Source organism: Fimicolochytrium jonesii (assembly GCF_025526975.1).
Source record: "Fimicolochytrium jonesii strain JEL569 chromosome Unknown EV422scaffold_49, whole genome shotgun sequence".
Lineage (NCBI taxonomy): Eukaryota > Fungi > Chytridiomycota > Chytridiomycetes > Spizellomycetales > Powellomycetaceae > Fimicolochytrium > Fimicolochytrium jonesii.
The window spans coordinates 89,525-116,440 of NW_026515716.1; the positions used below are offsets into that span (position 1 = coordinate 89,525).

The 26,916-nt window shown below is 54.3% G+C and overlaps 10 protein-coding genes across 10 annotated transcripts; 6 read left to right on the top strand and 4 right to left on the bottom strand.

The window, feature by feature from the left end:
- Positions 1–1,504: 1,504 nt before the first annotated feature.
- Positions 1,505–3,273, top strand: EV422DRAFT_572620 (origin recognition complex subunit 5-like protein; the record flags this gene model as incomplete). The annotated part of the gene is made up of 6 exons (XM_053073150.1): positions 1,505–1,633; positions 1,718–2,035; positions 2,104–2,178; positions 2,241–2,532; positions 2,599–2,924; positions 3,004–3,273. 6 exons carry the CDS (start codon positions 1,505–1,507, stop codon positions 3,271–3,273), a joined length of 1,410 nt encoding a protein of 469 aa, XP_052920604.1.
- A 377-nt stretch (positions 3,274–3,650) lies between these two features.
- Positions 3,651–4,830, top strand: EV422DRAFT_502202 (Quinolinate phosphoribosyl transferase; the record flags this gene model as incomplete). The annotated part of the gene is made up of 5 exons (XM_053068250.1): positions 3,651–3,821; positions 3,883–4,168; positions 4,235–4,342; positions 4,420–4,680; positions 4,745–4,830. 5 exons carry the CDS (start codon positions 3,651–3,653, stop codon positions 4,828–4,830), a joined length of 912 nt encoding a protein of 303 aa, XP_052920605.1.
- A 515-nt stretch (positions 4,831–5,345) lies between these two features.
- On the top strand, positions 5,346–7,955 carry EV422DRAFT_548831 (P-loop containing nucleoside triphosphate hydrolase protein). Its single transcript, XM_053071686.1, has 7 exons — positions 5,346–5,664; positions 5,756–5,779; positions 5,869–5,962; positions 6,064–6,134; positions 6,235–6,324; positions 6,446–7,520; positions 7,613–7,955. The coding sequence occupies exons 1-7, from the start codon at positions 5,503–5,505 to the stop codon at positions 7,735–7,737; spliced, it is 1,641 nt and encodes a 546-aa protein (XP_052920606.1). The 5' UTR covers positions 5,346–5,502; the 3' UTR covers positions 7,738–7,955.
- A 34-nt stretch (positions 7,956–7,989) lies between these two features.
- EV422DRAFT_548835 (uncharacterized protein) lies at positions 7,990–10,090 on the bottom strand. The gene is made up of 2 exons (XM_053071687.1): positions 9,709–10,090; positions 7,990–9,415 (listed from the first exon to the last, which is right to left on the bottom strand). The coding sequence occupies exons 1-2, from the start codon at positions 9,884–9,886 to the stop codon at positions 8,055–8,057; spliced, it is 1,539 nt and encodes a 512-aa protein (XP_052920607.1). The 5' UTR covers positions 9,887–10,090; the 3' UTR covers positions 7,990–8,054.
- Positions 10,091–10,614: 524 nt separating this feature from the next.
- On the bottom strand, positions 10,615–12,915 carry EV422DRAFT_548839 (nuclear mRNA splicing factor-associated protein). The gene is made up of 8 exons (XM_053071688.1): positions 12,702–12,915; positions 12,284–12,573; positions 11,728–11,885; positions 11,506–11,642; positions 11,292–11,388; positions 11,061–11,150; positions 10,898–10,963; positions 10,615–10,803 (listed from the first exon to the last, which is right to left on the bottom strand). The coding sequence occupies exons 1-8, from the start codon at positions 12,872–12,874 to the stop codon at positions 10,627–10,629; spliced, it is 1,188 nt and encodes a 395-aa protein (XP_052920608.1). The 5' UTR covers positions 12,875–12,915; the 3' UTR covers positions 10,615–10,626.
- Positions 12,916–13,059: 144 nt separating this feature from the next.
- On the top strand, positions 13,060–15,290 carry EV422DRAFT_574941 (uncharacterized protein; the record flags this gene model as incomplete). The annotated part of the gene is made up of 4 exons (XM_053073195.1): positions 13,060–13,177; positions 13,541–13,596; positions 13,618–13,947; positions 13,969–15,290. The coding sequence occupies 4 exons, from the start codon at positions 13,060–13,062 to the stop codon at positions 14,962–14,964; spliced, it is 1,500 nt and encodes a 499-aa protein (XP_052920609.1). The 3' UTR covers positions 14,965–15,290.
- A 26-nt stretch (positions 15,291–15,316) lies between these two features.
- EV422DRAFT_624094 (uncharacterized protein) lies at positions 15,317–17,346 on the bottom strand. Its single transcript, XM_053074252.1, has 6 exons — positions 17,233–17,346; positions 17,080–17,148; positions 16,919–17,016; positions 16,756–16,846; positions 15,733–16,681; positions 15,317–15,641 (listed from the first exon to the last, which is right to left on the bottom strand). The coding sequence occupies exons 1-6, from the start codon at positions 17,294–17,296 to the stop codon at positions 15,476–15,478; spliced, it is 1,437 nt and encodes a 478-aa protein (XP_052920610.1). The 5' UTR covers positions 17,297–17,346; the 3' UTR covers positions 15,317–15,475.
- A 4,635-nt stretch (positions 17,347–21,981) lies between these two features.
- On the top strand, positions 21,982–22,871 carry EV422DRAFT_350495 (uncharacterized protein). Its single transcript, XM_053066548.1, has 2 exons — positions 21,982–22,410; positions 22,473–22,871. The coding sequence occupies exons 1-2, from the start codon at positions 22,172–22,174 to the stop codon at positions 22,792–22,794; spliced, it is 561 nt and encodes a 186-aa protein (XP_052920611.1). The 5' UTR covers positions 21,982–22,171; the 3' UTR covers positions 22,795–22,871.
- A 750-nt stretch (positions 22,872–23,621) lies between these two features.
- Positions 23,622–24,730, top strand: EV422DRAFT_350497 (uncharacterized protein). The gene has a single exon (XM_053066549.1). The coding sequence runs from the start codon at positions 23,672–23,674 to the stop codon at positions 24,527–24,529; it is 858 nt and encodes a 285-aa protein (XP_052920612.1). The 5' UTR covers positions 23,622–23,671; the 3' UTR covers positions 24,530–24,730.
- Positions 24,731–25,279: 549 nt separating this feature from the next.
- Positions 25,280–26,176, bottom strand: EV422DRAFT_510457 (putative adenine-specific DNA methyltransferase; the record flags this gene model as incomplete). The annotated part of the gene is made up of 1 exon (XM_053068928.1): positions 25,280–26,176. The coding sequence occupies one exon, from the start codon at positions 26,174–26,176 to the stop codon at positions 25,280–25,282; it is 897 nt and encodes a 298-aa protein (XP_052920613.1).
- Positions 26,177–26,916: the final 740 nt, after the last annotated feature.

The window sequence follows — 26,916 nt, forward strand, 5'->3', positions numbered from 1 at the left end:
TTGCTCACAGCCTCTGGGACGGCTGCCCCGGGGTTAGATCCCATAGCCCCTTGGACAATGGATGTGGATGGAAGCAGGAGAGCGGAGATGAGAGGGACGAGAAAGAGGAGGTTGCGGACTGCCATGTTGAGTACGTCAGCGGGGTGAAGGGGGTTGCGACAGTGAATTCGATCCAATGCGCTGTTTAGACGGGCGAATGTCCTGCGGGAATCGGATGGGCTCTATCGGAGATTCTTACGGGAAGAGGTTTGTGAGGAGCTCCAGGGCGCAGTGGGTGTTAGTGTATGGCTGCTTCCAAATCGAAGAGTCTACGCTCTTCCAAGTTATGGTTACGTTCGTGAGGCTTGCCGGAGAGTTTGGGAATCTAAGAAGCTTTAGTAAGCACAACCTTCTCCTCATCCATTGAACTCATGAACTATGTTCCTCGTCCAGAGCATAATCTCTCTGCGAAGTTTGCACAATAATAAGATTGCAGCGGGACAATGTGAGGGGAACGGGCAAGCACTGGAACCAGAAACCTTAAGATAGTCGCGCTGTCGAATCCTGTCGAGGAATCCCATAACTGCTTGGGTCCCGCTGACATCCGGCGAATGATAATGAGGCTGCTGAGTCTTGGACGCAGAGCCACACGTTGGATGTGATGTGGACTACCTTCCACACGGGTTGTTTAACTGATATTCGTATACAATAACTACTGCTGTAAGGTATTGTAGACGGACTGGGTGTTCGCCGGCGCGAGACGTACTCAGGATACCTAAAATACCACAACAGTCGGCTTCCTCCACCCGTGTGCCCATCCGACCCATCCCTTCCTGGGGCATCGCGATGCGGGTGACAAAGAGCAGGGGCACGGATGGCAAGTTGGTGAATGCGCTCCAGTTACGACGATTGTGCCCCGTCGTGTCCTGCAGCGTTTGTGAAAAAGTATCACACCCCTATGTCGTCTTCTCGCTCGAATGCACTTGTCGTTGTTGGAAAGCAGTTTGCGGCACAGACCCTCTACAAGTCCTCGGTGTTCGCAAACAAATACGCCGCTCGTCCACTGACCGATGACAACCGTGGCCCGAAGTCTATGGCGCACTCGTCTCCCATAGCCGTTGTAGTCGTTGTGACCTTATTCGCGATACGCAGGTCCCTCGGGCATGCGGTCGCTGTCACTTATGCGGGATCTGCGCCCGCGGCATGTTTCGTCGTACGCAATGAGAGGTTCGTGTGGTTGTAGAGAATCGTCTAGAGTGCGCTTGTCCATGACGAGGTTCGGCGTTCGCAAGGGAACACGTATGTGCATTACAACATGTGCATCAGGACTACAAGCTAACGTTGCTCCTCATACCTGGTTTACTTATCCCACAAAGTCTCAGGTCAGCGGAGTCTGTCGGCGCTGAGACCGCAGTCAGTGCGCGCCCCCTTCCGGACAAAACATCGGCCTCCCGACGAGACTTCGGTCCTCGTTTCTGCAACTTGACGGCGACCTTTCGTTTCAACTTCAGAAACGCAAGTAGGCATGTTGGGGACAGGCAGCGCTGAAAGTGAAGAGCTCGACCTCGGCGATCACCACACCAGCACCTCCATTTACAGCCGCTTTCCGGGACGAGAAGAGCAAATCGAGGCCCTTTCCTTGCTATTCGACAAGGTCAGTGGCCCCCAAAGCCTTACCGCCAACCCCACCACCAACCCTCTCCTCGTCCACTGGAATCTCGCTCAAATGGTTTGATAGGACATCCCAACCCCGCCAGCCCTCTTCATCACCGGCCCCCGATGCTCCGGCAAAACCTCTCTCCTAAAATCCCTCCTGCATGCCAACCCCTCCATCCGCTACGCATGGCTAAACTGCGTCGAGCGATTCACGCCCCGGCTGCTGTTCGAGAGCGCTCTAGCCCAATTGGCGGGTTTCCAACTGGAACCGCTGGGGAACGATTGTGCAGGTCCCTCGGGGACGTGGGCAAGGTGTGATAATGTGGCAGATTTTAGGGCGAGGTTGGGGGAGGTGCAGAGAGGGTGGGGCGACGCTGGGGAGGGGATAAAGACGGTTGTGGTGGGTTGGATGTGGGAGCTGTTCATGCGGTTGTGGTTTCGCTTATGACTGATTTTTAACCCCAATAGGTGTTTGATGACTGCGAGAGGTTGAAGACTATCAATCCTCTGCTACTATCTGCCCTCCTCCGTCTGGAAGATTGCGTAAGTCTCCTGCGTCCCCTCAACCACCTTTCAAACAACCGCTTCAATGCCGCCACACACAGGTTGCCTCCAACATAACAATCCTCCTAATAAGCCACTCAACCTGGGATGACTTCCGCTCCACCGCTGGCTCCTTCGAGCCCTACACCCTCGCGTTCCCCGCCTACAGCAAATACGACACCCTACGCATTCTCGAGCGCGACTGCCCGCCCGACGAAGAACTGGCGTTCTTTTCGAATTTCGTCGAGCTGCTTTATGATATGTTTCGGTACCCGTGCAGGGATCTGGGCGAGCTAAGGTACCTTGTCAAGGTTTTCTTTCCGAAGTATTTGGAGCCGGTGCGGAATGGGACTTGTAAGTGTCATTAGCTGTCATATCGGCGCGTTTTGGGAGTGCTTTGTATTGACGATTTGCACACAGTAACACGAGAGGAAACCTCCAAACTCTACGGCCGCTTCGTCCCCTACTTCAAAGAAGCCCTCGAGCCCGTCTACCTCCGTCAAGTCTCCAGCCTCAACCAGATGAAAACTTCCGTTTCCGACTATACCCATTCCGTCGTCTTGACTGCCACATCGAGAGCGGTCGATCTGCCGCATTATACAAAATTTTTGGCCATTGCGTCATTTTTGGCGTCGTATAACCCGCCACGGCTGGATATGCGGTTCTTTTCGAAGGGGGGCGAGGAGGGGAGGAAGAAGAGGGGTGGCGGGAGTGTTAAGGGGCGGGTTAATAAGGAGGGCGGGAAGGTAACGCATCTCCAAGAATTTCATGATCAACACCTCCAAATGCTCATTCATCTCACTGACTATCCCCGTAATCACTCAGCTCCGCCAACAACTCCTTGGCCCCAAAGCCTTCCCCCTCGAACGCCTTCTCGCCATCTTCTACTCCATCATCCCCAACAATATTGATGCCACCGTCGATGTGTACATGCAGCTCACGACCCTCGTTAACCTCCGCCTCCTGATACGCATCAGCCCGCCGGATAAGTTGGATGGAGTCAAGTGTAAATGCAATATGAGCTATGAGACGGTTGCCACGGTCGCTAAATCGGTGGGGTTTGCGGTGGGGATGTATTTGTTTGACTTTGAGTAGGGAGGAGGAATGTAGGGTATAAGGAAACTGTAGGTAGAGCTCTAGATATATTTTTTTTGGGGGGGGGGGGGGGGGGATTTGAAAACACTGTTTGTAAATACAGTCGGAAGGCTGTTACTCGCCACGTAACCCTAATAGCAGTAAGTTATTTCGCGCGGGCACAGAGCTGTGTGACGGGTCTGGACGGGCGGCCTACCGTTCCTTCCCATTGGCCACGCTTCCCATTGGTCACCCTTCCCATTGGCCACCCTTCCCATTGGCCAGCAACGCCGCCGCCGAGTTAAAGAAAGTTAAGAAACCCTGCAACCGATAGTAGTCTGAGAGCCCTTGCAGACTAGCATCGTAGATCACCTAGACACCTCGAAGGGACGCTCGAAATGACCTCACAAACAACGGCACTCCAGCTGGGCAACCCCCGCCATCTTCTCCCAACGAACTGGAAGAAGGTCGTATCCTCGTGGTTGGACGAGGATACTCCGTCGTTCGACTATGGAGGTTTTGTTGTTGGGGAGTCTGAACAGGTCGCTATTCTTTTTGGGAAGGCTCCGGTAAGAATTGCTCCACTTCAACGCCGTACAGATTACTGTGTTGACCCCCGTTTTCTCCCAGGGTGTACTCGCAGGCGTCCCGTTCTTCGACGAAGTCTTTGCCCAAGTGGGCTGCAAAGTAGAATGGCTAATCAAAGAAGGAGAGTTCTTTGAACCAGGCCCAGCGGGCAAGAAGGAGGTGGCACGCGTGCACGGTCCCGCTCGTGCGCTGCTGCTGGGCGAACGACCGGCGCTGAATATGCTGGCCCGCGCTTCTGGAATTGCGACGAGGGCGAGACGACTGAGAGCATTGAAGGATCAACACGGATGGAAGGGGGTCATTGCGGGGACGAGGAAGACTACGCCTGGTAAGGGGAGCTCAGATGTCGATAGGTAGGATGTTTGGAATGCATGGCTGATGATGGTTTTTGAAGGCTTCCGGATTGTTGAAAAGTACGCCATGATTGTGGGTGGCGTCGACACCCACCGCCACGACCTCTCGTCGATGATTATGCTGAAGGATAACCATGTATGGGCAACAGGTACGAACGATGAGGGGCAGGGCTGCCAGCAAATGAACTCAGGAAGCCGATCCTCACTCCCCTCAAACCACGCGCAGGCTCCATCACCGCCGCCGTCCGCGCAGCCCGCTCAACAGGCGGTTTCGCGCTAAAGATCGAAGTCGAATGCCGCAGCGAAGAAGAAGCCATCGAAGCGATCGAGGCAGGGGCCGACATTGTCATGCTGGACAACTTTGCACCTTCACAGCTCACCGCGTCGGCATTGACGCTGAAGAAGAAGTACGAAGGGAAGAAACACTTCTTGATTGAGGGATCGGGGGGCTTGACGGAGGACAACGTCGCGGGGTACTTTGGAGAAGGTAGACTGCTTGTTCATTTCGCCAGACTCGTGCAGTGGACTGACTACGCCCGGATCCTTGACAGGTGTCGATGTCCTCAGCTTTGGGTCCCTATCGCAAAGCGTGCATCATATTGACTTTTCGCTCAAAGTTCAGCCGAAATCGAAGTAATAGATGAGAGTGTCCATGATGAGCATTGCCCCCCTCGGAAGAACGACGAAGGCGATACGGCAGGATCGGCGGATATGACAACCCTGTCCCACCCATAGATCTATATCCATATGCCTATGCTACTTTTCCTACGAATATGACAGGCTACACGCCATCTGAGTTTCCGTGCGCGTCGCTTTATATTCCATGGCCAGACACCGGGAACAACAATCCCTCGGGGGGAAAAAACGCGTTATTCACGCGTGCCGGGGGGTAACCCTGCACCTCAATATTCCTCGTCCTTTGATTGCGTCTGTATCCTCACCCGATGATGCCTCCATTTGGGATCCTTGACAATGCGACCGCCAGGTCCTACTATACAACGCGGCCAAAGTAGAGGAATCTTGACACAGGTTATGGCTCGCATACATGCCACACATGGGGGCAATGGATACCCACACTGTGAATAGTTTCTCTGTAGTGAGTTGGGGCGCTCCCATGTCCATCGCCCGTCTGTCATGCGCAAAAATGCGAGTGCCGAAAGGTGTTCTTCCTAGGAAGACGCGTCGGATGGGGGACGCGTCAAAGACGGGTGGATTTTTCACACCTCATCCTTCCGACCTCAACGCCCCCCTCCCCGCCGCTCACTGCACCTCTTAACAGCGCCGATTGGGAGCGAGGATAGTCCCAGCCATGTCCAAAGCACCAGCAGGCGCCCCGCCCCCGCTCCCCACCCGCTCGTTCTCACCCACCAAGGCCAAACCCTCCAGCGCGAAAAGCCCGTCCAAACACGACAAAGACTCGACCGGCAAGGAGTTTACGGACATCGTTGATGGGTTGAAGAGTATCTACAAGGTGCGGGGGGAGTTATCATCCTCTTTTTGATGTATTCTGGGGGGGGGGCGCCTATGGGGATGCGATATCTGATGACCCCGTCTTCCATCAGAACAAGATCAGACCGCTGGAGCAGGTGAATAGCCCTTCAGCCCTTTCGGGGCAGGCAGGGGCATAGAGCGGAGGATTTGGGGAACCGAGCGTCCTAACAATGGGGGTCCCCAGGCATACAGCTTTGAGCAGTTCCATTCGCCGTACCTCACCGATGCAGACATCGAAGCCAAGCCGATCGTTCTTCTCATCGGCGGATACAGTACAGGTTGTGAAGGAGATGCCCCCCCCCCCCCCCCTCCCCCATCCCGAATCAATGCCCCCGCCCCGTACAAGCACGCTGATTTACGGTGGTGGCGTTTTTTGTAGGCAAATCGACGTTTGTGAAGCATATACTGGATAAGGAGTATCCGGGCCTGCATATTGGGCCGGAGCCGACGGTTGGTTTTTGGGGGGGATGGGCGCCTTTATGCACGCGGGGTTTCGGGGGGATCTTTTACAGGGGTGGTGTCGCGCTGATCCCGCCCACACATTACGCAGACGGATCGCTTTGTAGCTGTGATGGGCGGTGCCGAGGAGCGGATTATCCCGGGGAATGCGGCGGCTGTGAGCGCGGAGATGCCGTGGACGGTGAGTGAAGTGAAGTGGACTCTCTCGGGGGGGGGGGGGGGGGGGATGTGTGGGGATCGAAGGGGGGCATGGCGGGACCACAGACTGAAACATCCCCTGCACATCTCCCCACCACCCCCAGTCAATACAACGGTTTGGGTCGCAATTCCTGCAGAAGTTCCAGGTCTCGTTCGTCAACTCGCCCGTGCTCGAGAACCTCATCGTCGTCGACACCCCCGGGATTCTCTCCGGCGAGAAGCAGCGCATCGGGCGCTCGTACGACTTCACCGGCGTCGTGGAGTGGTTCGCCGGGCGGGCGGACCTCATCCTCCTCCTCTTTGACGCGCACAAGCTGGACATCTCGGACGAGTTCAAGAATGCGATCATGGCGCTGAAGGGGAACGATGAAAAGATCCGGGTTGTGCTGAACAAGGCGGATATGGTGACGGGGCAGCAGCTGATGCGGGTGTATGGCGCGCTGATGTGGAGCTTGGGGAAGGTGCTGCAGACGCCGGAGGTGATGCGGGTGTACATTGGGAGTTTCTGGGACCAGCCGCTGCAGCATTCCGACAGCGCGGCCCTGTTGACCGCCGAGCAACAGGATCTGCTCAAAGATCTCCGCCTGCTGCCCAAGAACGCGATCGTGCGCAAGATCAACGAGATTGTCAAACGCACCCGCATGGCCCGCGTGCACGCCCTCATCATCGCCCACCTGCGCAAAGAGATGCCCTCGGTGTTCGGCCGCAAAGACAAGCAGGACGAGCTGCTGTCCAACCTCCCCGGCGAATTCACAAAGCTCGAGCGCATGCACGGGCTCACGCCGGGCGATTTCCCGGACCCGGACCGGTTCCGCGAGACGCTGCAGATGTTCAAGCTGGAAAAGTTCCCCAAGTTGGATCGGAAGATGATGCAGACCGTGGAAGACGCCCTCGCGAACGATTTCCCCAAATTGATGGCCGAGTACCCCTCGGCGCAACCCACCATCGCCGCGCTGGAACGCAACCCGTTCGAAAACCCCGGCGAGAGTACGTCCGGCCAGGTGGACGAGATCTGGCGGTACGATATGATTGATCGCCGGCCGTATGTGGAGCAGTTCAAGGGGATTGTGGGGATCGACGGGAAGGCATCGGGCGCGACGTGTAAGCCGATGTTGGAAGGGACGGGCGTGGACAAGGCGGCTTTGGCAAAGATTTGGAGGTTGGCGGATTGGACGAAAGGTGAGAGGTGTCCGTGACATTTTCGCAAGGGGGAGGGAGGGCCAAAACAAGAGTGCCTGGCTGATCCCTTTGCGCTCTGGGTATTTTTTCAGATGGATATCTCGATCTAGATGAATTCATCGTCGCCATGCACCTCTGCAACGTACTCAAGAAGCAATGGGCTGCCGAGCTTCCCGACATCCTGCCGCCAACACTCATCCCAACTAGAAAGATTTGATCGTCCAAGCTGACATGGGCGTCGCGCCCCATCTTTGTGTAGAACTGCGAGACCTTCTTTGTATCTAATCTTTATGCACTCGATGAAGAACAAGGGGGAAGGAAGCAGGAAATAAATACGATGTATGAAAAATAAAATACGAAGATTGTCAGCGATAGCGAGGGAGGGCGGGGGGGAAATAAAAACAGGTCTACCAAAACGCCGCTTCACACTACGCCCCATTGTCCCCCCCCCCCCCCCCCCCCCCCCCCCCCCCACTCCCACAACGCCAGCGCGTCACGAGAAAACTCGAGATGGCGAGTCCAGTAACAGAATATCTACCAAAAGTATCCCACCCAATCCTTCTCCGGGCCGACCTCCCAATACGGCAGCTGGCACTTGTCGACATAGATACACCTAAACTCATCAATGATGCGGTTCCAATTGCTCCCGCGGGTGCCGACCCAGCCATCGCATTCCAGGCCCATCCACAATTGGAGATACCACTGCATGGTCATGTTGGTGCGTCCGTACTTTTCCATCTGCTGGAAGGGCCCCGAGTCGATGCGCTGGATGTGGGAGGTGTACACCTCCCAGTTGCGGGTGGGTTCGGTGATGGGGGAGGTCGGGGGGTGGGATTGGGTGAGGGCGTGGGTGCGTGCGTCCGAGATGACTTGGGGGTCTTCGGAGGAGACAAAGATGCGTTTGAATTGGCGGTAGGGGTTGTGGCGGGAGTAGGTGTCGACGACATCGAGGTAGCTCTGAAGTGGGATGAGGGACATTTCGCCGCCTTTGTCGCCGTGGCGGACGTGGAGGTTGATTGTGTTTGGGGGGAGAGGGTACGGGACGCGGGCTTCCGGGGTGGCGGTGGTGTTGGTGGTGAGGTTGAAGGGGGTGTCGGTGTTGGTGACGGGGTCGTGGTAAACCATGGTTTTGGTGTGTAGACGTGGTTCCATGCGGAGGGAGAGGATGGCGTCGGATGCTTTTGCGTTGAGGCGGGAGAGGTAGGCTGCGGATTGGCCGCGCCACCAGATTTTGTAGAACGCGCGGCTCAACTTTTGGCCTTTAAAGTGCTCGTCGAGGCGTTTTTCCCAGTACGGGGAGATGGTCTGCGGGTCGAAATGTTTGCCGTCGAGGTCGGTTTCCCAGTGAATCATGGTCGCGATGCTGTTCTCGGGTGTCGCGTGCTGGATCCCGCAGGAGGAGACGGGTTGGGTGATGCAGTCGGTGCTGGTGATGGTTCGAGTTGGGTCGTGGGGGTCCGGGCATGGGTCGGAGAACGCGTATTGGTCGTCGTAGTGGCCTGTGGGTGCAAGGATGTAGATGCGGCCCGTCTCCCTCGCGAGTGTCATCAGATGCCCCTGCTTGTGGAGGTGGGCGCCGAGACCGAATCCCTTTTCGGTGCCGTTGCTGATGAGGAATTTTTTGGTGTGGCATTCACTCGGGTCTGGGTTCTGCCACTCGTATATCCACCGCTGGGCCTCTTTTGTGAGTGGGGCGAGGTTGTCATCGTCTAGGGAGTCTATGTAGTCGAGCCAGTTGTAGTGGCCCATGCGGTACAGTTTGTCGATGGCCTGCTCGCGCGAGATTTTCCGTGGCCCATTGCCTTTTAATGGCGGCACGATCTTTAGTTCCTCGGGTAGTGGTTGTGGGTTGAACGTGTACTGTGGCGCCAACGGAGTCAGGTCCTTTAACTTTACTAGAAAATTGAGAGAAATACGTTAGCAAGTGAGCGACAGCGGAACCATCGTCCATCAACATCCATCCCCTACGGTATCACCCATCCACCGTCAACACCCTTCCACCGTCAACACCCATCCACCGTCAACGAGATGCTTTAAAAACTGGCGCAGCGAGGTTCCCTTGAACAGAACCAGCTCGCTCCCCTTCCGTCGCAGCTGCCCTTCGGCCGCAGCTCGCTTCGCTAGCAGAAGATCTGCCGCTCCGCTGGTTTCTCGCCGCTCTCCTCGCTGTAGCTCTGCCAACACCTACCAATCCCTTCATTGACCGTTTTCAAGATAGGCCTCGTTAAGGCGCGTCCGCGGTCTGTGCTATCGGCCATGAGGGTTGTCCCTGTGAGCAGCAGACCTAATAGGGTGAAGCCCAGCAGAGCTCTAAACAGACGTTTGTTGAGCACCTGCTGGAAGCGGGATATTGACGACCTCGCCATGTCTTTCTCTCTCCGTCTTTCGTTCTAGTGTGGTATGGTTGTGTGTGTGTTTTTTTAAGGAAAGAGTGAGGGAGGGAGTACTTGCTTTCCGAGAGAGGAAGTAGTGTAGATATCAGGAGGAGTGTATTGACTAAGGGAAGGAAGGAAGGGAAGGGAAAGGAAAGAACATCCGGTCGGGCGCAAGGGGAGAGCGAGGCGTAGGACATGATAAGAGGATTGTGACTCGCTCTTCAATTCATTCTCTCGCTCTGTCTGTCGGCCGCATCCATCACAATCATAACAGGTCGCACAACCGCCCCCCCCCCCCCCCCCCCCCCGCTTGCCGCTTGCCGTTGGCGTCGAGTACGTAATTAGTCACTTACTTATAATACATCCTTACCCTTGTCATGATTCTAAATCCAAGCGGCCTGTGTCATCCGGACGTACGGGATGTGGGTTACGGGAGGGTTAGGGTTAGGGGTTAGGGTTGCGAGACCTTGTCGCGAGACCTTGTCGCGAGACCTTGTGAACCCACGTGATCGCTAGAGGTTAGTTTATGAGTTTATCTCCCATTCTCGAGAGACGAAAACGCGTTCTTATTATTGCCCCCCAACTTCACGCATCTCTCTCTTCTTCTTGCAACGCGTTCGGCGTGTGCTGTACAGTATTTCGCACGACGGGAATGGTGTGTAAACTCTCATTCCCAACTCCCCCCACAGCCCCACGTTCGCTTCTTCCCCCCCTCCCCCCCTCCCCGTCGCTCAATGCTGACTCTCCAACCACTCCTCATACGCCGCCAGCCTCATCTTTTCCTTCTCCTCAGCCTCCTCCGCCGTCTCCCCCGCCGCCGCAGACGATTTGGACTCTCGGTACTTGGCGTGCCCGTCGAAATGGGTCGCTTCGATGCGGCGTTGCGCAAAGAACCGCCCGTTCATGCGCTGTTGTTGTAAAATGGGCCATGTTGGAGGTGTGTGTGTGGGATGAGTGAGTGCGGGGGATGGAGTGCGACGACACACACACACACACACGCACCTTGATGCACAGCTCAGCCGCTTCAGGGTCTTTGAAGCGGATGGTCATGATTCCATCTTCTTCCAGCTGGGTCGTCAAGGTTCGAGTTGATGTGAGTTTTCTTGGTGTCGATGTTTAGGTGGGGATGGGCGGCTGGGCGGGCGCCTCCCTGTGCTCTACTTACGTCGTACAGGACGACATTCGTCACCTCCCCCAATTTCTCGCATTCGGCCCGTACGTCCTCTTTCAAATCCAACAGCAATGCTGGATCGTCCTATCAGCGGCGCCGAGAGAGTATATATATATATACGTGAGTGGGATTCGAATTTGATTTTTCGCCGTTTATCAGCAGCCAACCAGGGTAGCCACGACGATGGCGTGAATTGGGGGGGCGCGACGAAAGACTGGAACTCACCTCTAGCTCCTTGAGCGTAAACATGTATTTGAGGACAACGACTTTGGAGAACTTGTCGGATTTTTTGCCGGGTTGGACTTCGAACCAGTCTAGCCGTCTTGTAATGTGAGGCGGCGGGGGGGGGGGGGGGGGGGTGAGAACGATAAAAAAAAAACATGGGAACGAAAATCAAACCAAAACTGAGGGTTCATGCGAGAGAGCCCCCCGAACTCACTTTGAGAGGCTCTGCAGTTTCTTCTGCACGACCTTCTTGGTTCCGTTATTCGTCGTCGTCGAGGTTGTTGCGGCAGCGCCTGTGCCCGTGCCGCCGTCTCCAGATGGCGGTGGCTTTTCTTTTTCTTGGAAAACCGCCTGAGCAGTGCAAGTGATACACGCAATCGTAAGCACCTCATTCCCCACCCATGCCCCAAGGAGAGGTAAGACGCTCTTCTCATACCTTCGAAACCCGGATCTTGGAATCGGTCCCTAACCGAAAATCGGCATCGTCCATGAGATTGCAGCATAGATCGACCGACTCTTCTTTGAAGTAGCTGATGAGCGCGTCGCCTTTCGGGGTCCCGTTTGCGTCTTTGTACAGCTTTATTTTCGGCTTTCCTGGATGAAACCGAGGGGGACAAAATGAGATGTGCTGGTTTGTTCAGATCATGGAAAGACGAATGGATGAAGCGTAAAGGGACGGAAATGTTGGTTCATGATTGAAACACACGGTCTGCGAGCTCGTCTCGCCAACCGATGTTGGTCAAGGTGTCGCAACGACCCCGTGAATGCTCACTATCGCTCGCGTCGCCCCACCACGGGTCCTCGGTGTCGTCCGCAAGCGTTGCGTCTGTTGGGGGGTAGTGCTCGGCGGAGCTCCGGTATGGGCAGCGGCTTGGGCGTCTATCGCCCGCCAGCCTCAAGCATCTTTGCGCCCTTCGCCCAACACCCCGCTCGGCCTCCCCTCCGCCAATCGGACCCCCCCATCAACTCGCATCCCGCACGCGCAAACCCACCAGTCTTGATATCCTCCATCAAAATCCCAAACCTCTCAAACGCCTCCTTCAGCTCCTCCTCCGTCGTATCCCCCGGCAGACCCGTCACATACACCGACGTGTTTGGCCGTTTCTTTGGTTCCGCTTTCGGTTTTTTGCGGTCGGGCTCGTCCGATGTGAACACCTGCTTCCGCTTCCCCTTTCGTTTGGTGGTGGTCGTGGTGGTATCGTCTCCTGTTGCTGCTTCTGATGCGACATCTTCTTCGGCGGTCCCGTATGCCGCTTGTTGGCGTTGCATGAGGGCTTCGTCCCTGAGGACACGCGGCATAACACAGAACGTTGGAGCATGGGTCATCGCAGCCAGGTCTTGGGTCCCCAAAACACAAGGCCTACATAGATCCCCTTCTCTCTCTCTCTCTCCCCTCCCCGCCTCACTCACCACATGGGGAACCAAGCATGCTTCTCCTCGTCCCACTCGTAACTGACGCCATCTTCGCCTAGATAGACGTACTTGCCAGTCTCTTCCACGAGGCGAACGCGGGTGTCGGCGCTGCCTGCCTGGGGTGCTGCTGAGGCCGGGGCTGTAGTGGTGCGTGTGTGTGGGTCGGTCATGTTGTGTTATGTGGGTTGTGCTGTGGGGGGGGGGGGGGAGCTCTGGGTGTGAATTCTCAAAAAATCCAAGGAGGGCGACGACCTTCTCCAAACTTCAACTTGGGACAATCGTCAGAACAACTCCGCACACTCCAGCCCACTTCAGCAGTCTCCCCGCTACCAACAACCCCCCTATATCACACTTGATGTCTTTCCCACAGCAGCAGCACCAGCAGCAGCAACCGCCAGCGCCGACAACGACGGTCTTTGTCGGCACTCTTATCCACTCGACAGGTCTCGCCACCCTAGACATCATCGCACCAGGTGTTCTCGGAGTCGACGCGAACGGGAGGATTTCGTTTGTTGAGAAACTAAGACAGTGTGGGGAGAGGGAGGGAGACGATGGTGTGGATGATGAGAGGCTGCTGAGGGAGTTGTTGAAGAGGGTGGGGGCGGAAGGGGTTGAGGTATGTTTACGCGAGAGAACAGAGTGCGAACTGCGGCGAGCGACGGTGACGTGCAGGGTTTGGTTCGCTTCTCGGAGCTCGAGCGATAGGGAGGTCGGCCAGAGCGAACGTGCCACTCACTAGCGGAGCGAGTTCCGCACCGTAGGCCCAATACTTGTGAGCGACAGCGAACAGTCGGTGGTTGTCAGGCGAGGCGAGCGAAGCGACCCCCCATTTTCAGCTGTCAGCGGCAGCGGATTCTCGTTTATATCATATCACACATTGCCCAATATCCTTGTCGCGAGCGAGACCGAGCAGGATGTCGTTTCATCCTTCAGACCATCATCTCATCCCTCATCTCGTCAATCCCCATTCATTCCACCACAGATCTGCCGGCTGCCACCACACTCCTTCCTCATCCCCGGCCTCATCGACACGCACGTCCACGCTCCACAATACGCCTACACCGGCACCGGCTACACGCTTCCCCTGCTCGACTGGCTCACCACCTACACCTTCCCCTCCGAACGCAAGTTCTCCTCCCTCACGCACGCCCAGACCATCTACCCCAAAGCCGTCGCGCGCTCCCTCCGCTGCGGCACAACTACCACCGCCTGGTACGGCACCCTCCACCTCCCCGCCACAAAGGTCCTTGCGGAAACCTGCAAGTCACTAGGCCAACGCGCCTTTGTCGGAAAAGTCTGCATGGACCGGAACGGTGGTGAAGGCTACGTCGAACCCTCTGCCTCGGACAGTCTCAAAACAACAACAGAATTCATCACCGCCGTGCAATCGCTGAACATAGACACAGTCCAACCCATCCTCACCCCCCGTTTCGCCGTCTCCTGCTCCTCCGAGCTCATGAAAGGCCTTGCACACCTCGCGTCACAGCACGCCCTAAGAATCCAAACCCACTGCTCCGAAAACCCCGCCGAATGCTCATTCATCCGCGACCTCTTCCCCGCCTCGCGCGACTACGTCTCTGTCTACAACGACCATGGCTTGCTGACCGACCGGACCGTCCTCGCGCACTGCGTTCACCTCTCGGATGCCGAGACCACCCTCCTCAGCGAAACGCAGGCGGGGATATCCCACTGCCCCGTCAGCAACTTTGCCCTCTCCTCCGGGGTCTGCGACGTGCGCCGTCTCCTCGACGCCAACATCAAAGTCGGCCTCGGCACCGACGTCGCCGGGGGCTGGAGTATGAGCATCGTGGAAGCGATGCGCAGCGCGTTGGTCGCGAGTAAAGTCGTGGGGTTCACCCAACGGGACGATGCGGTCCTCGCTTCTTTGAACATTCCGAAAAGCGTGGTGGAGGACGACGAAGCCCCCTCGGTGCGGTACCATGACCCACCGCAGCCGCATCGGCCGTTGACGGTGCCGGAGGTGTTTCATCTGGCGACGCTTGGCGGGGCGCGTGTGCTGAACATCTCGGAGACGGTGGGGAACTTTGTACCGGGGAAGGAGTTTGACGCTGTGGTGGTCGACCTCGACGCGCCGGCGCCCGCGGCATCGGAAACGGCAACGAGTGTGATGGACGAGGCCCGCCGCCCCGTGACCGTGTTTGGGCATGATACCGTCGCGACGATGTTTGAGAAGTGGGTGTTTTTGGGGGATGATCGGAATGTGGCCCGGGTGTGGGTGAAGGGGAGGAGGGTTGTTTGAGGGTGGGGGGAGTCTGACTGGGGTTTGAGACCTTCTTCTTGTGAGGGTGATGGGTGCGTTGGGAGAGCTTTTTGTGGATATTTTGTACATCATAGACATGGGGTACCTTTTTTGTGACGTGGCACATAGAACGCTTTGCACCTTTGCAATCAGGACGTTTCTTACGCAGTTGCCCATTGGTGGATTTACACTCCGTACTGTAGATACATACATAAATACCAAAACTCTCCTGGCGCTCGAAGTTTGACGGCGTCCCGCGCGGAGCGGGTTTCGAAAAGGCACGAATCTCCGGGAGCGGCATCCCATCCTCGTATATAGATCCCCCCCCCCCCCCCCCCCCCCCCCCCCCCCCCCCCCCCCTTCCACCATCTCAGCACATACTTGCTTGCATACCCTGTATTCTCTACGCGCAATTTCACTCGCCCCACTTCTTATCCTGTCCTTCCAAAAACCTCCGCTAACCCCGCAGATTTGAGATCCCCCAACTTCCACCATCGTTTTCTTCGTCAACCTACTCCTCAACCACCCGCTCCTCCCCCCGCACAAAAATGAAATACTCCCCACCCTCCCCCTCCATCGCCGGATGCTTAGCAGGCTCTAACCCCATCTTCCCAGCCATCGCGAGCACTGTCTTCGTGTATTCGGCGCGTTGTTCTTTTGTGAGGTCTATTACGTATCTGGTCGAAGGTTGGGGACAGGGTGGTGTGAATATGTAAGGGGAGGTGGGGGTGATAAGATCAAGAGTACTGCCGTTACGGGGCCACTTACCTGACGTTTTGGACTATAACCGTCGGCCGCGAGTCCAATTTGCTAGCATTAACGGAGTTGTTGGAAGTGGGAGATGCGAGGAACGGCGAGACCTCAGGCAGCCGGTGCGCCATTGCCGCGGAGATGTAGATGTGATCGAAGCCTGTTGGGAACGTGCGCGGGAGTTTGGGGAGGGTTGGCGGGGTGGCGAGGTGGATGGTTGTTGTTGTCGGTTTACGTTCAGAGGGTGGGTGGGCGTTGTCCTCGTCGGCTCCATCAGGTATCTCCCGAATCCCCGAATCCACCTCCTCCCGCGTTATCCCCCGCCGCCCCTTCCACTCCCTCACCAACCCCCCCACAACCTTCTCGACCACCTCGCCAACATCGCAAACCTTTACCCCATTCCTCGTCTTCAGTACGCTCTTGTCCTCACAATCCCCGCCAAAAGCCCCCCAAGGCCCAACTACCACATCACTAAAATACCCCCACTTCACCACCCCAACCTTCTCCCTCGGATCAACCAACCTCTCCACGGTCGCCCACGTCCTGTTTGCCTCACTCCCACCACTTTCGCGGATCGGGAAGCACTGACCCGAAGCGCGGAAACGATTGTACGTGTCCACATCGAGGGTAGGGAAGATCGGGACGAGCTTGAGGTTGTAATCCCAATCCACCATCGCGGCCCGCGTGTCGTACCGCGCGCCGTGGTATCTCCGCAACCGTGCGTCCCACATCGCTGCTAAATCAAACGGCTTCTTATCCGAACGGTAGAACTGGAAAGTGGTGTCCAAATCGTCTTTTTCGCGGAACTTGAGTAGAGTTGTGGTGATGCGGACGTGTGGCGCCAGGGCGAGCGTCGGGGAGGTGGGAAGGGTGGAGATGAAGTGGGTTGAGCGGTGTTGGAGGTGCGTGAAGGTGACGGGGCGGAGGAGGAGGTTGCCGTAGAGGTCGAGGAAGAGGTTTATGCGGTCTGGGTTGGGGATCAAGGTGTCAAGAAAGGGCATATATGATGGGGTAGATGTTGGGCGGGGTCCTGATATATACCTTGTAAACCGGTCTCGCTCTCGGAAAAAAGCGCATCGAGCAGAACTATCATCCGTGCGAAAGTCGTCGGTTGGGATTCTACCACCACAAACTGGCAATTTCCATCCTCCGTCAGTCGCCCTTCCTACCATACCCCCACGCACATGATCACTTTGAAACACACCTCAAGATTCCTCCGCCCATGCCGTCCCGCCCTCGCGACGGTCTTGATGATATGGCACGGATCCGATGCGCCGAGCAATAGGATCTTTAGCGGCGCGGCTAACACAACAGATCAGGCGGATTGGTCGGTCATCCGAGACGATTTCGCGCATGCAAACATACCATTAACATCACTGGCATCTTTTATAGGCGGCAGGATTTCTGAACTGTCTCGTTCCTTTATTGCTGTTTCTACATGGCGGATATCAGGAGGTTCTTAGTAGGGTTGCCTGTCACTGTCGCTGCGCGTGATGTCTGATGGGGGAGTGAACTTACGAAGATCCTGGAAATCGATAGCGCGACAGAGACTCCAGAGGGATGTAGTTCCTATTCCTTCCATTTTGAGTGGGGGGGGGGGGGGTCGTTTAGTGAGTTTGGACGTGGGGTGTGTTTGCGAGAGTGGGGGCGGTCTGTTCGCATGCTGTTGGAATGTTGGGATGCTTGCGAAGAGCGGGAATACGCGTGAGTCTCGCGTCCGTCGTCTCACCCGTCTCACCGCGTCACTAAATTTCGAAATCCCAAGTTCCAACGCGACGCAACCGGGGAACCCTTTTCTTTGGAAACAAAGATAGTTACCTGGACACAAAGATAGAGTTACCTGCCGGAAAAAGGAGTATAAACATCAACAGGGTTGAGACTAGAAGCGGTCATCTGATGATTTGGGCAATGAAGAACCCCGTTCCAGATCCATTAGAAATATTCGCATATATATAGGGAATTGCTAACGACGCTACCCGTGTTTGCTATCCACGCTACCCTCCACAAAAATGATCTGCAGATCATTTTTCTTCTCACTGCCGCACGCGTCCCGAGAGCATATAAGGCCAGGGGCTCACTTCCGAGCCCTCCAACCGTCGCCGCTCACTCCCCCCAGTACTTTGCACACCTGGAAGTGAGCCACATACACACAAACCTCCATGGCTGAGGAACTGATTGACAGAGCCTTTTAGTGGATCTTCCAACGAGAAATTAACGACCTCCTCGCCCTCTTGCCCCACACAAGACAAGCCCAGACATATAACGGCAAGCAATATTACGCGTTTTCCAGCCTCCCTAAGCCATTGACAACAGCCCTTCGCGGTGGCTAACTTGACATCCACGTTGGTGTTCAGATTCGCACTAGTGGCACTCGTCAATGCTACACCCTTATCCCAAAAGACTTCATTGACTTGTTCGACCCAGACCCGTACACCGACGACGATTCCAGCGATGGCGAAAACAGTGCTGGCACACAAGCCCACGCCTAATCATCCCAAGACTTCCGGGAAGTCTCCACGTTTTCCCGTTCCCCCCGCGGGTGCCGCACATCACCAGATCGTCAAGCATGAGAAGCCCAAGCGCATCATTACCAGCGACCCCGAAGACGAACCCCGCAACAGTATCAACAGAATCTTTTGTGGTCTCGACAACGATGCCGACAACGACAGCGGCACGACCGACAATGACAACCAGGAAGCACAGCCTTCGCTCCCCAAACCTACGCGCGCGCCCGCCACAAAGCCCAAGGTCAAGCGCCGCGCTAAGGCTGCTGTAGCTGCCCTCCGTGTTGGGGATATCTCATCTTCACTTGTATTTCATATGATATCTCTTTACTTCTACTTGATCCAAGACCCGGGCTGGCCACCCGAGTTCTCGGTGATACATTACATAAGGCGCCAAGCCTCACTGAAGCCACGCAAGCCCCACTGGCAGCCCATATATAAAGCTGTCAGTCGAGCGGCCGCTGCGAAGAGCTTCTTACTTTTTTCTTCACCACAATACACTGCTCTCAGCCCTCTCAGAAGGGCCCAATATCGTCTACGTTTCCTCTGACGTTACCCGGTACCATCACCTACCGCTAGCATCACCAAGACATTCCTCGTCAACGTTGCCCCTCTACCGGACGTCGCCCTTACACTCGTGCACAAGCAAGAATGAATGCAAAGACTCAAGCTACCGTTGCGGCTGTTGCAGCTGCTTTCGCTACTCAGCAGCGTGCTACTACGCAAGACACCCAACGAGCCGAACGTTTCAAACTTCTTATGGAAGCTCGCAAGAACAAGCTCGTCGAATACGATGGTGCCAAAGCTTCAAAAAAAAGAGAGAAGAGTTCGTTACGTCTCACCACAACTTTCTCGAGTCTCTCACTGTCCCGGCTGTCCAAGCTGGATCACACGGTACTGGAGCTGCCAACGCCATAGCCTTTACTATGGCAGAGTACGCCCCTACGCTTGCTACCTACCTCCAGGGTACTGCTCTCGAGTTGTACATGTTATGATCTCGACAACTGAGGCGGAAGCGAAGTAGAGAAGACAAGGCGAGAGCAATGGGCGACAAGAGATTGTATTGGCGAGACAAGAGACAAGGACTAGAACAAGAGATGAGAAGAACTGGTGTTGATCTGCTGGGGAGGAAGGGAATGGACAAAGAGAGGCCGGCTATTTATAGATAGGCAACCCAATCAGAGAACAACAACAACAAGAGGGCACTGGGGGGGCGCCAGCTATGCTCCTAGAGCGTGTGTGGCGAGCGTAGAGAGCATTGCTACAGCTGCTGGCTATGGGCAAGTAGTGGGAGGTGTGGAGAAGCCGAGGGGGATTAGCGAAATGAGAGGAGAGAGGAGGAGTGGTGATATTGCGGGAGGATTGGGGAAATGAGAGGAGAGAGGGGGAGTGGCATTGACATTGACATTGACACTGACATTGACACTGACATTGACATTGACATTGGCGTTTGACATTGGCGGTTGACATTGGCGGCCGTCAGTAGGTAAGCTTATGGTATGGGCGCGTCGTCCATAACATCACCCCTCTCTTTAGCGGCGGCCGCGGCGGCGGCGTCGAGTTTGGTGTGGTCGCAGAGGAGGGGCACCGGGGACAGAGGAAGGCTTGTTGGCGTACGCGCTGTGGAAGTCCTAGAGGAGTGCGTCGGTATGGGTGAGGTGTTCCACGGGCTCCCAGGTGTTCTCAGAGTCAGGCCAGCCCTGCCATTTGACCAAGTACTGAAGGCGACGACGATGGATGCGAGAGTCAAGGATGGCTTTGACAACCCACTCTTCTTGACCCTCAACGGTCTCTGGGGGCGCGGGTTCGGGTTCGTGTCGTTCGGGGATGGTGAAGCGGGGTTCGAGGAGCGAGACATGGAAGACATCATGGATTTTGTACGTAGGCGGGAGCTTGAGCCGGTAGGCGACTGGATTGATCTTTTCAACGATGGGAAATGGCCCAATCTTGCGACGGTCGAGCTTCGGAGAGGGCCAGGTCGTCTGGAGGTTTTTTCGGAGGAGCCAGACGTGGTCACCAGGCTGGAAGTTTGGTCCAGGAATTTGTTTAGCGTCGACGGATAGGGTTAGGGTTAGGGTTACACTTAGGGTTAGGGTTAGGGTTAGGGTTAGGGTAGTAACTCTGTGACTGACAATCTCGCGGCCTCATAGTAGAAGGCGACGTTTCCAGCCCTCAGGGCTTCCACAAGGCCAGCTCTACTTCTGGTGACCATCCCAGACAAATCCTGTGTCGTCTTGTCGCTTCTCTTCCATCCGCGCATCGTCTCTTCCAATGTGAAAAGTTCCAAATTTAGATCCATTGGGCTTTCTCTTGGACGTCTGACATCAACGCTTTCCTTTGTATAGCAGCCCGAAATAACCCTGACCACGGATTCCAGCGGCGTTTCAGGCCATCGGCTATCCCTGATGTGGGCAAGAAGGTCATCGAAGGACGACACCAGCTTCTTGAATTCGTCTTCCGAGGGCGATTCCGTGTGTTTTACAAGCTCCAGCACGCATAGAAAGCGCAGTAGTTCAATTTTGATGTCCATGTCGTTAGCATCGCTCCAAGGTCCATTCTCGTCATGAACATTGAATTGATCCACGAACGGAATTGTCGAGTGCTCGATGATAGAATTACGAAACTCCCGAAGGTCTTCAGCAGTTAGTTCCCCTCCACCATAAAGCAGCCGATGTAGATAGTTCAAGAGTTCCAGCGGTGTTCTTTCAAATGCGACTGCTGGCATTTTTGTGTTGGATACAACGACCGGGTTGGACAGAAAGATAAGTTCGGCGAGAATGGCTTTCCGACGGGATAAACATGCTGTCGAAGTCCGGTCGAGTTTCCGACCATGACACTACTCCTGCAGTCTTAGTCACGTGTTATAGGAGGCTTTGACCAGCTGGCTGTAATATAATGCCACTCGATTTGAAACGTTCTGCCGGTGACGAGCGCGCTGTCACTTTCCGTGCATTATATACGTAATCATCGCTCCGCCCAGGTGGCTTACTCTATCAATTTGGAAAATCGATAAAGAGAGCCACCCTAATTCTATCGATAAGGTAGGTGGATTAACTTAAAAAGACCCAAATTTTCTAGTAGCACCATGCGAAACAACAAACACCATTCAGCTCACCATCATGCCAGTCTACATTCGATACGCGCCCTACCACCTTTGCCCTCGCCCTTCCGTGCAAGCCCGTGAAAAGCCGGAAATCCCTGAACAATGCGATGAAGACGCATCGGACTCGGAAAGCATCGGCTCCACTGACACCTGGTCGGATGAAGAAGTCTGGGAGTCGGAGGACGAGGAGTTCATAGACGATTCGGATGTAGAATTCGATGATGATTTGCCGTACATTCCGTCCGACCCATCGGATTCGGAGGACCACTAGGATACTTGCGATGAGACCGGCTAATGACGTTATGAGCGCATCACAGGGTGAAGACAATTGAGCCTCCTTTCCCCTATTATGTAGTCTTTAGGGTTGGGAGCCGTTTCTAGTTGGTAGTTCTTTGGGTAGTTCTTTCACATTCTGTCACTGAATGCAATACGTATGAATACCAATCGGTTTATTGAATGCAAATGCGCGTTTCAAATAGACATCCACTTACTCTTAAATTGCAACTTACATTGGTCAAGACTCGGTGCGAAAAGACTCTTAGAGGTGTGACGCGTTTCCGGCTAAATTTGCTTACTCAGCTGAAGCACCGCGATGCTCCATGAATCTCGATCCAAGGGCGGAGTCTCACAGGTGATGCTCGAACGCACTCTCATGTAAAGCTCGAAGCTACGATAGCTCCTGCATTCCTCATAACGGCACCGGCCAAAAGACGTCATGGACAACGCGCAGGGTTACGTAAGCGGGCGGAAGCATTTCGGAACCCCTTCGGGAGCCCCACTCGGTGGGCGACCCGCCTAAACGGTCGAAAACACCACCCCAGGGCTAGTCCTATGCGAGACTGTACCCACAATGTTCAAGCACTTCAAGTCAGAAGCTACCAAACCCGACAGCGGGTCAAGTTTAGGGCATGACATTTGCTCGACTGGCTTTCTGGAGGAGGGCTCAATGCCCACGCTTCCCTCGAGGTCGAAGTTCATCAACCGTTACCGTTTCGCTATTAAACTGGGAATCTTCATAGCGCTCGTAATAGCCGTGTCCGTGGGCGTAGTTTCAGTAATCTCTGGAGTCTACGGCGTCCAGCTATTGAGGTTAAGCGCCTCTATCGATTTGTCCACATGTTGCAAAATGACGGATCAATTTCTATTGACAGGGATGAAAGCCAACTTCGGCTGGAAACGGTGGCCAAACTACATAAACAACAACTGACTGCCGCCATCCACATCATGCAAGAGAATCTGAGGCTCCTCAGCAGCAGGGTCCTTATCAGACAACTCATGGCGAAAGCAGCGGTAGGCATCACGCTCTCTGGAAATGATATAGAAGTCGGGCGTGCGCACATGGACGCCGCCTTTTCCTCTCTAAGAATTTCGGAGGACGAGGGCGATCTTTCTGGCACAAGCTTCACGCCGGGAGGTTGTTGTGGGCTCGAGTTTCCTTACCATTCGACTCTCCTTGATTCGCTTAAAAGATAATTCCGTGTCTGATACCGTTGTACATGTTCGATATGGGTGAACATCAAACCAGGCGCCATTTTCAACCAAATGGCCAAAATCAGCTGTAAGGCGAACGGGCCGCGCATGCAAACCTTCGATACTTTTTCCGTTCCCGCTATAGTCCTGCATGTCTTTACGAATAGGCCTCGTGAATCATGAGGAGTCGATCATCCAGGTCCGTCTTCTTTGATAGCTTCAAAGTGTCACAAACGCAAGCTTCCACATCCTCCTCCACATCGGATATGACATCGCTCTCCTCGCAGATGTCATGTACATGTCTTAATCCGTGATCCAGATGTTCCAGCTTGTTCCGTAGTTTTATCCATTCGTCGTATGCAACCTCGGCTTTCGGGCGTCTCACCGTGTTCAGCACTTCTTCGAACCCCGTGTATAGACACCAGGAACTAACTCCAACGGCCGTGATGATTCGTTGATACTCGTAGTTCTTATTCAAAAGCCTCCTGGCTACGCAAGTGCAAAGAGCGCTACCGCAAAGCGTCTCATAGCCGGTTTTCAAATCGTTCATAGACTCGATAACTGTATTCTCCTGCAATCCCCGTAGCTCCTCCTTTAGTTTCGCTATCTCCGCATGGAGTTCCTGACAATCCTGCTGTCCCGGCGACTCACTGTCCACCCTCTCTATGCTCTCCTGACTATCTGACATGTGGGGTTGTTTGGTGATAGTTATCTAGCTTATATCTGAGCTCAACAAATAAATATGCCGTTTCAACCGCACAGTATTGGTAGACAACAGTGGTGACATTAACAAACAATCAAGTGCGCTATTGAGCGTTTTGATTAGGGAAAATGTAATGCGAACGTATAACAAGGAACGTATAACAAAGGAAGACAAATAATGACAAAGGACGGACCCACCGCCGCCATAATCAATCCGACCATCACCATACAGCAACTCGTGGACAAGGAGCTGATGACCTGTATCATCTGCCTGGATTGTTTGGACGTTCCATTGATCCAATGCAGCAACGGTCCCCACTTCATTTGTCATCTATGCGTGAAGGAAGTCTCCAAATGCCCAGTGTGCAATGCTGGTCACTTCCTGCGAAACCGGTTTCTGGAACAGCAGCTGATGCCGTACGCGGAAACATGCACCATCGCCGGATGCACACAGAAATGTCTGCCCTGGGCAAGAGAAAGCCATGCACTCCGATGTGAACATATCCCTTTTCCGTGCTTCCTATGCAAAAAGCCAGTGTCCACTTCGAGCATGGCGCAACATTACAGCACTGATTGCTCCTGCATCTACTTGGATGAGAGTCCCGACGGAGGTGGAACATTCGCTGGACTCAGTTCCATGACCATTAGCCGCTGGGAATTCAAAATCACTTTGAATACCGAGCATTCTACTTGCCGTAAGTTGGACAACTTCTATATCCTTTGCAAGCCGATGACTCTAGGCACGGAGTATCGCTGTTTTTGCATCGTCGCGATTTCCAAACAACCATCCGGTTCGACACGGGTGGTGGAAGAGCTTTGCGTAACCCTCCAAGTCGCCGACAACATTGGACAATTCCCTGTATCCCTGTCGATATCAGTGCAACCGTTCCTTGATCCGAAGGATGTATCTGAGGCTTTCGCAGCTCTTGTTCCAGCGGTGAGCGCGGACACGGAGCTACAGTGCACTATACGACAGGGGTCCCGTTCCTGCGGGATGTGGCTACCACCGGCATCGGAGGGTGCCAGTCGATGGTGAAATCGGAAAATTCCGAGAGGTTCCTCCGTTCTCTGGGAATATGTTACCGGTGGAGTGCCGCCATGGAGTCCGAGTGGCATAGGAAGGTAAAGGAATGTAAAGTCAGTATAGAGTGCAAGGAGGTGTTCACTTCTTCTCGGCACCGGCGAAACATCCGGTCCGAGTCAAGGGCTCGCGAGAGGTCTCGTTGTTGGCGACGGGAGGTTACGCCGACGTGTCTGTTTCCCTTATGACCACACTCAAGCGAAGACAGATGGCTCTGCAATCAAATGTTCTACTACTTGCTGAAGTACCCTGTTAGCTGTGTATGGAGCTGAGGTCGATCGAGTTTCGAGTTTGAGATAGGTCCAGTTGAGAACCGAGGAACCTGATGTACTGTCTACTGGCAGTACAGCTGTTTTTCAGGGTTGGCGATATTTGAGACCACCCTGTTGCCGATTCAGATGGTCGAAGAACGGGCAATCAAGTCGTCCCGATATGTCACATCGTGTAGTCTTCCGGCCCGGTCCTCTAGATGGGTCTTCAAACATTACATCAAGGCTGAAGGGGATGCTCGATCATCTGTCGTTTCCGTGTCGGCAGTCATCCCGTCAGAACGTGGTGTCGGTTTTCATTAACCACACGCGCTTTCGAGGACTTCGAAAATTGAAACAGATTTTCATTGACTTACAGGCATTACAAGTTGAAATCTAGCACCACCAAGTACCTGAAATGTAATTACGCCTACACTTCGAAACAAAAAGCAGAGACCTAGTATAGGTAGTTGCGAATGATGATTTCCTGACGTTTGTTCTTCCGGTCTGACGCTTTCGAGTTGACCGAAGATGTGACACTCGTAAAGTCTTGGCTATATTCCTTGTACAGTTCTTTAATCGCGGCGGTAGCCGAGTTACTAACCATGATGTAGCAGCCTCGGTCGTGAAGCTCATCGACAACAGTCTTCAATCTCACCTGGTCATCCCAGGAGAACCCCGTTTTCTGGTACGCGACAAAGGTATCGTCGTAAGGTGGGTCAAGATAGACGAAATCTCCAGCCTTTGCAGTCTGAAGCAAGGTTTCGTACGAGCAGTTGCCGAGGGACACACCTTCTCTGTTCAAAAAGGCAGACAAATTCTCGACTGCATTCGCATCGCAAATAGTCCTTGCTCCTTTGGTAAGCTTGTCGACCGACACATTGTAATGACCCTGTTTGTTCACACGGTACAACCCGTTGAAGCCGGTTTTGTTGAGATACAGGAACAAGCAGGACATCTCGATTTCCTCCGAGTTTTCTAGTGACGGTTTGTTATTTAGCTCGTTGAACCTGATTCTGCAGCGGATGAACGCCACCTCTCTCTCTGAAATATCCATCTTCCAAGAGTATTCCTCAGAGTCTAGCTTCGCAATGAATTCCTGCGGATTGTCTCGGATGATATAATACATTGTCATTAGCGGCTTCGACATGTCTCCGAGAAAGACGTTCGAGGTGGACAATGACCCGTCTCCGTGCAAATGCAGCGCAAAGGCGCCACCACCGAAAAATGGCTCGTAATAGTTCCCGAACTTCGGCGGGGCTTTGCGGTGTAGCTCTTTGCAAAGATTCCTCTTTCCACCGACCCACTTGACGACTGGTTGGTAGAGCTGGGTTCTAATACGTTGGGCTTTCATTTTGTCGGAATGGTATCTCTGCTTGCACATCGGTCGTATTTTTTTTCGTTATATGTTAGCGAGTCCCATTATCGATAGGACCTTTGCCTTACTATCGATAGTTTCGCCGCATCGATATGATGGGTCCCTGAGAAGATTACTAGCTGTTCCATTCCACTGTCTTTGGAGGATCATCCCTTGCTCGCTAGGCCCTATCAGGTTGTCGGCTTCTATCATCTCATCGCAGCTCCCTCACCGACTAGTTCACCTGTCCCTATAGCGTTTACTATACGCCCAAAAAACTTCTAGAGCGGGGCGGTACATTTAACGTCCAGAAGAGGATAGAATATATGCTCGACTCTCCTCAATCTCGAATGCAGATGTCGGAAAGGGCTTCTTGCTCGATGACGCTGTCGAGGTGCCGGTTCCGGGATTCAACGGAGATCTTGTGCTTCGAGATACACAAGGATTGCTCGTAGGTTCGAACGCAAGGGTGTTAGAATGGTCCGCTCCGTCCTTCTGAGGGGTTATAGTACTTTTAACTAGGTATGCCGATTTCCAAATAGGTATGCAGAAAAGGAAAGATCAGTTGCTTTGATGACTGAACATAGACGGAGGTGTAGCGTACCCGTGCATAATATGATGGCAGTTCCAGCTTTTATGAGAGCATACGGCGTTGTGGTGAATTATGACAGATGCCGAAGGGCTCACGGACGCATGCACTTTTCGCTTGATTCTGGTCCATCCTATCTGTGACATAA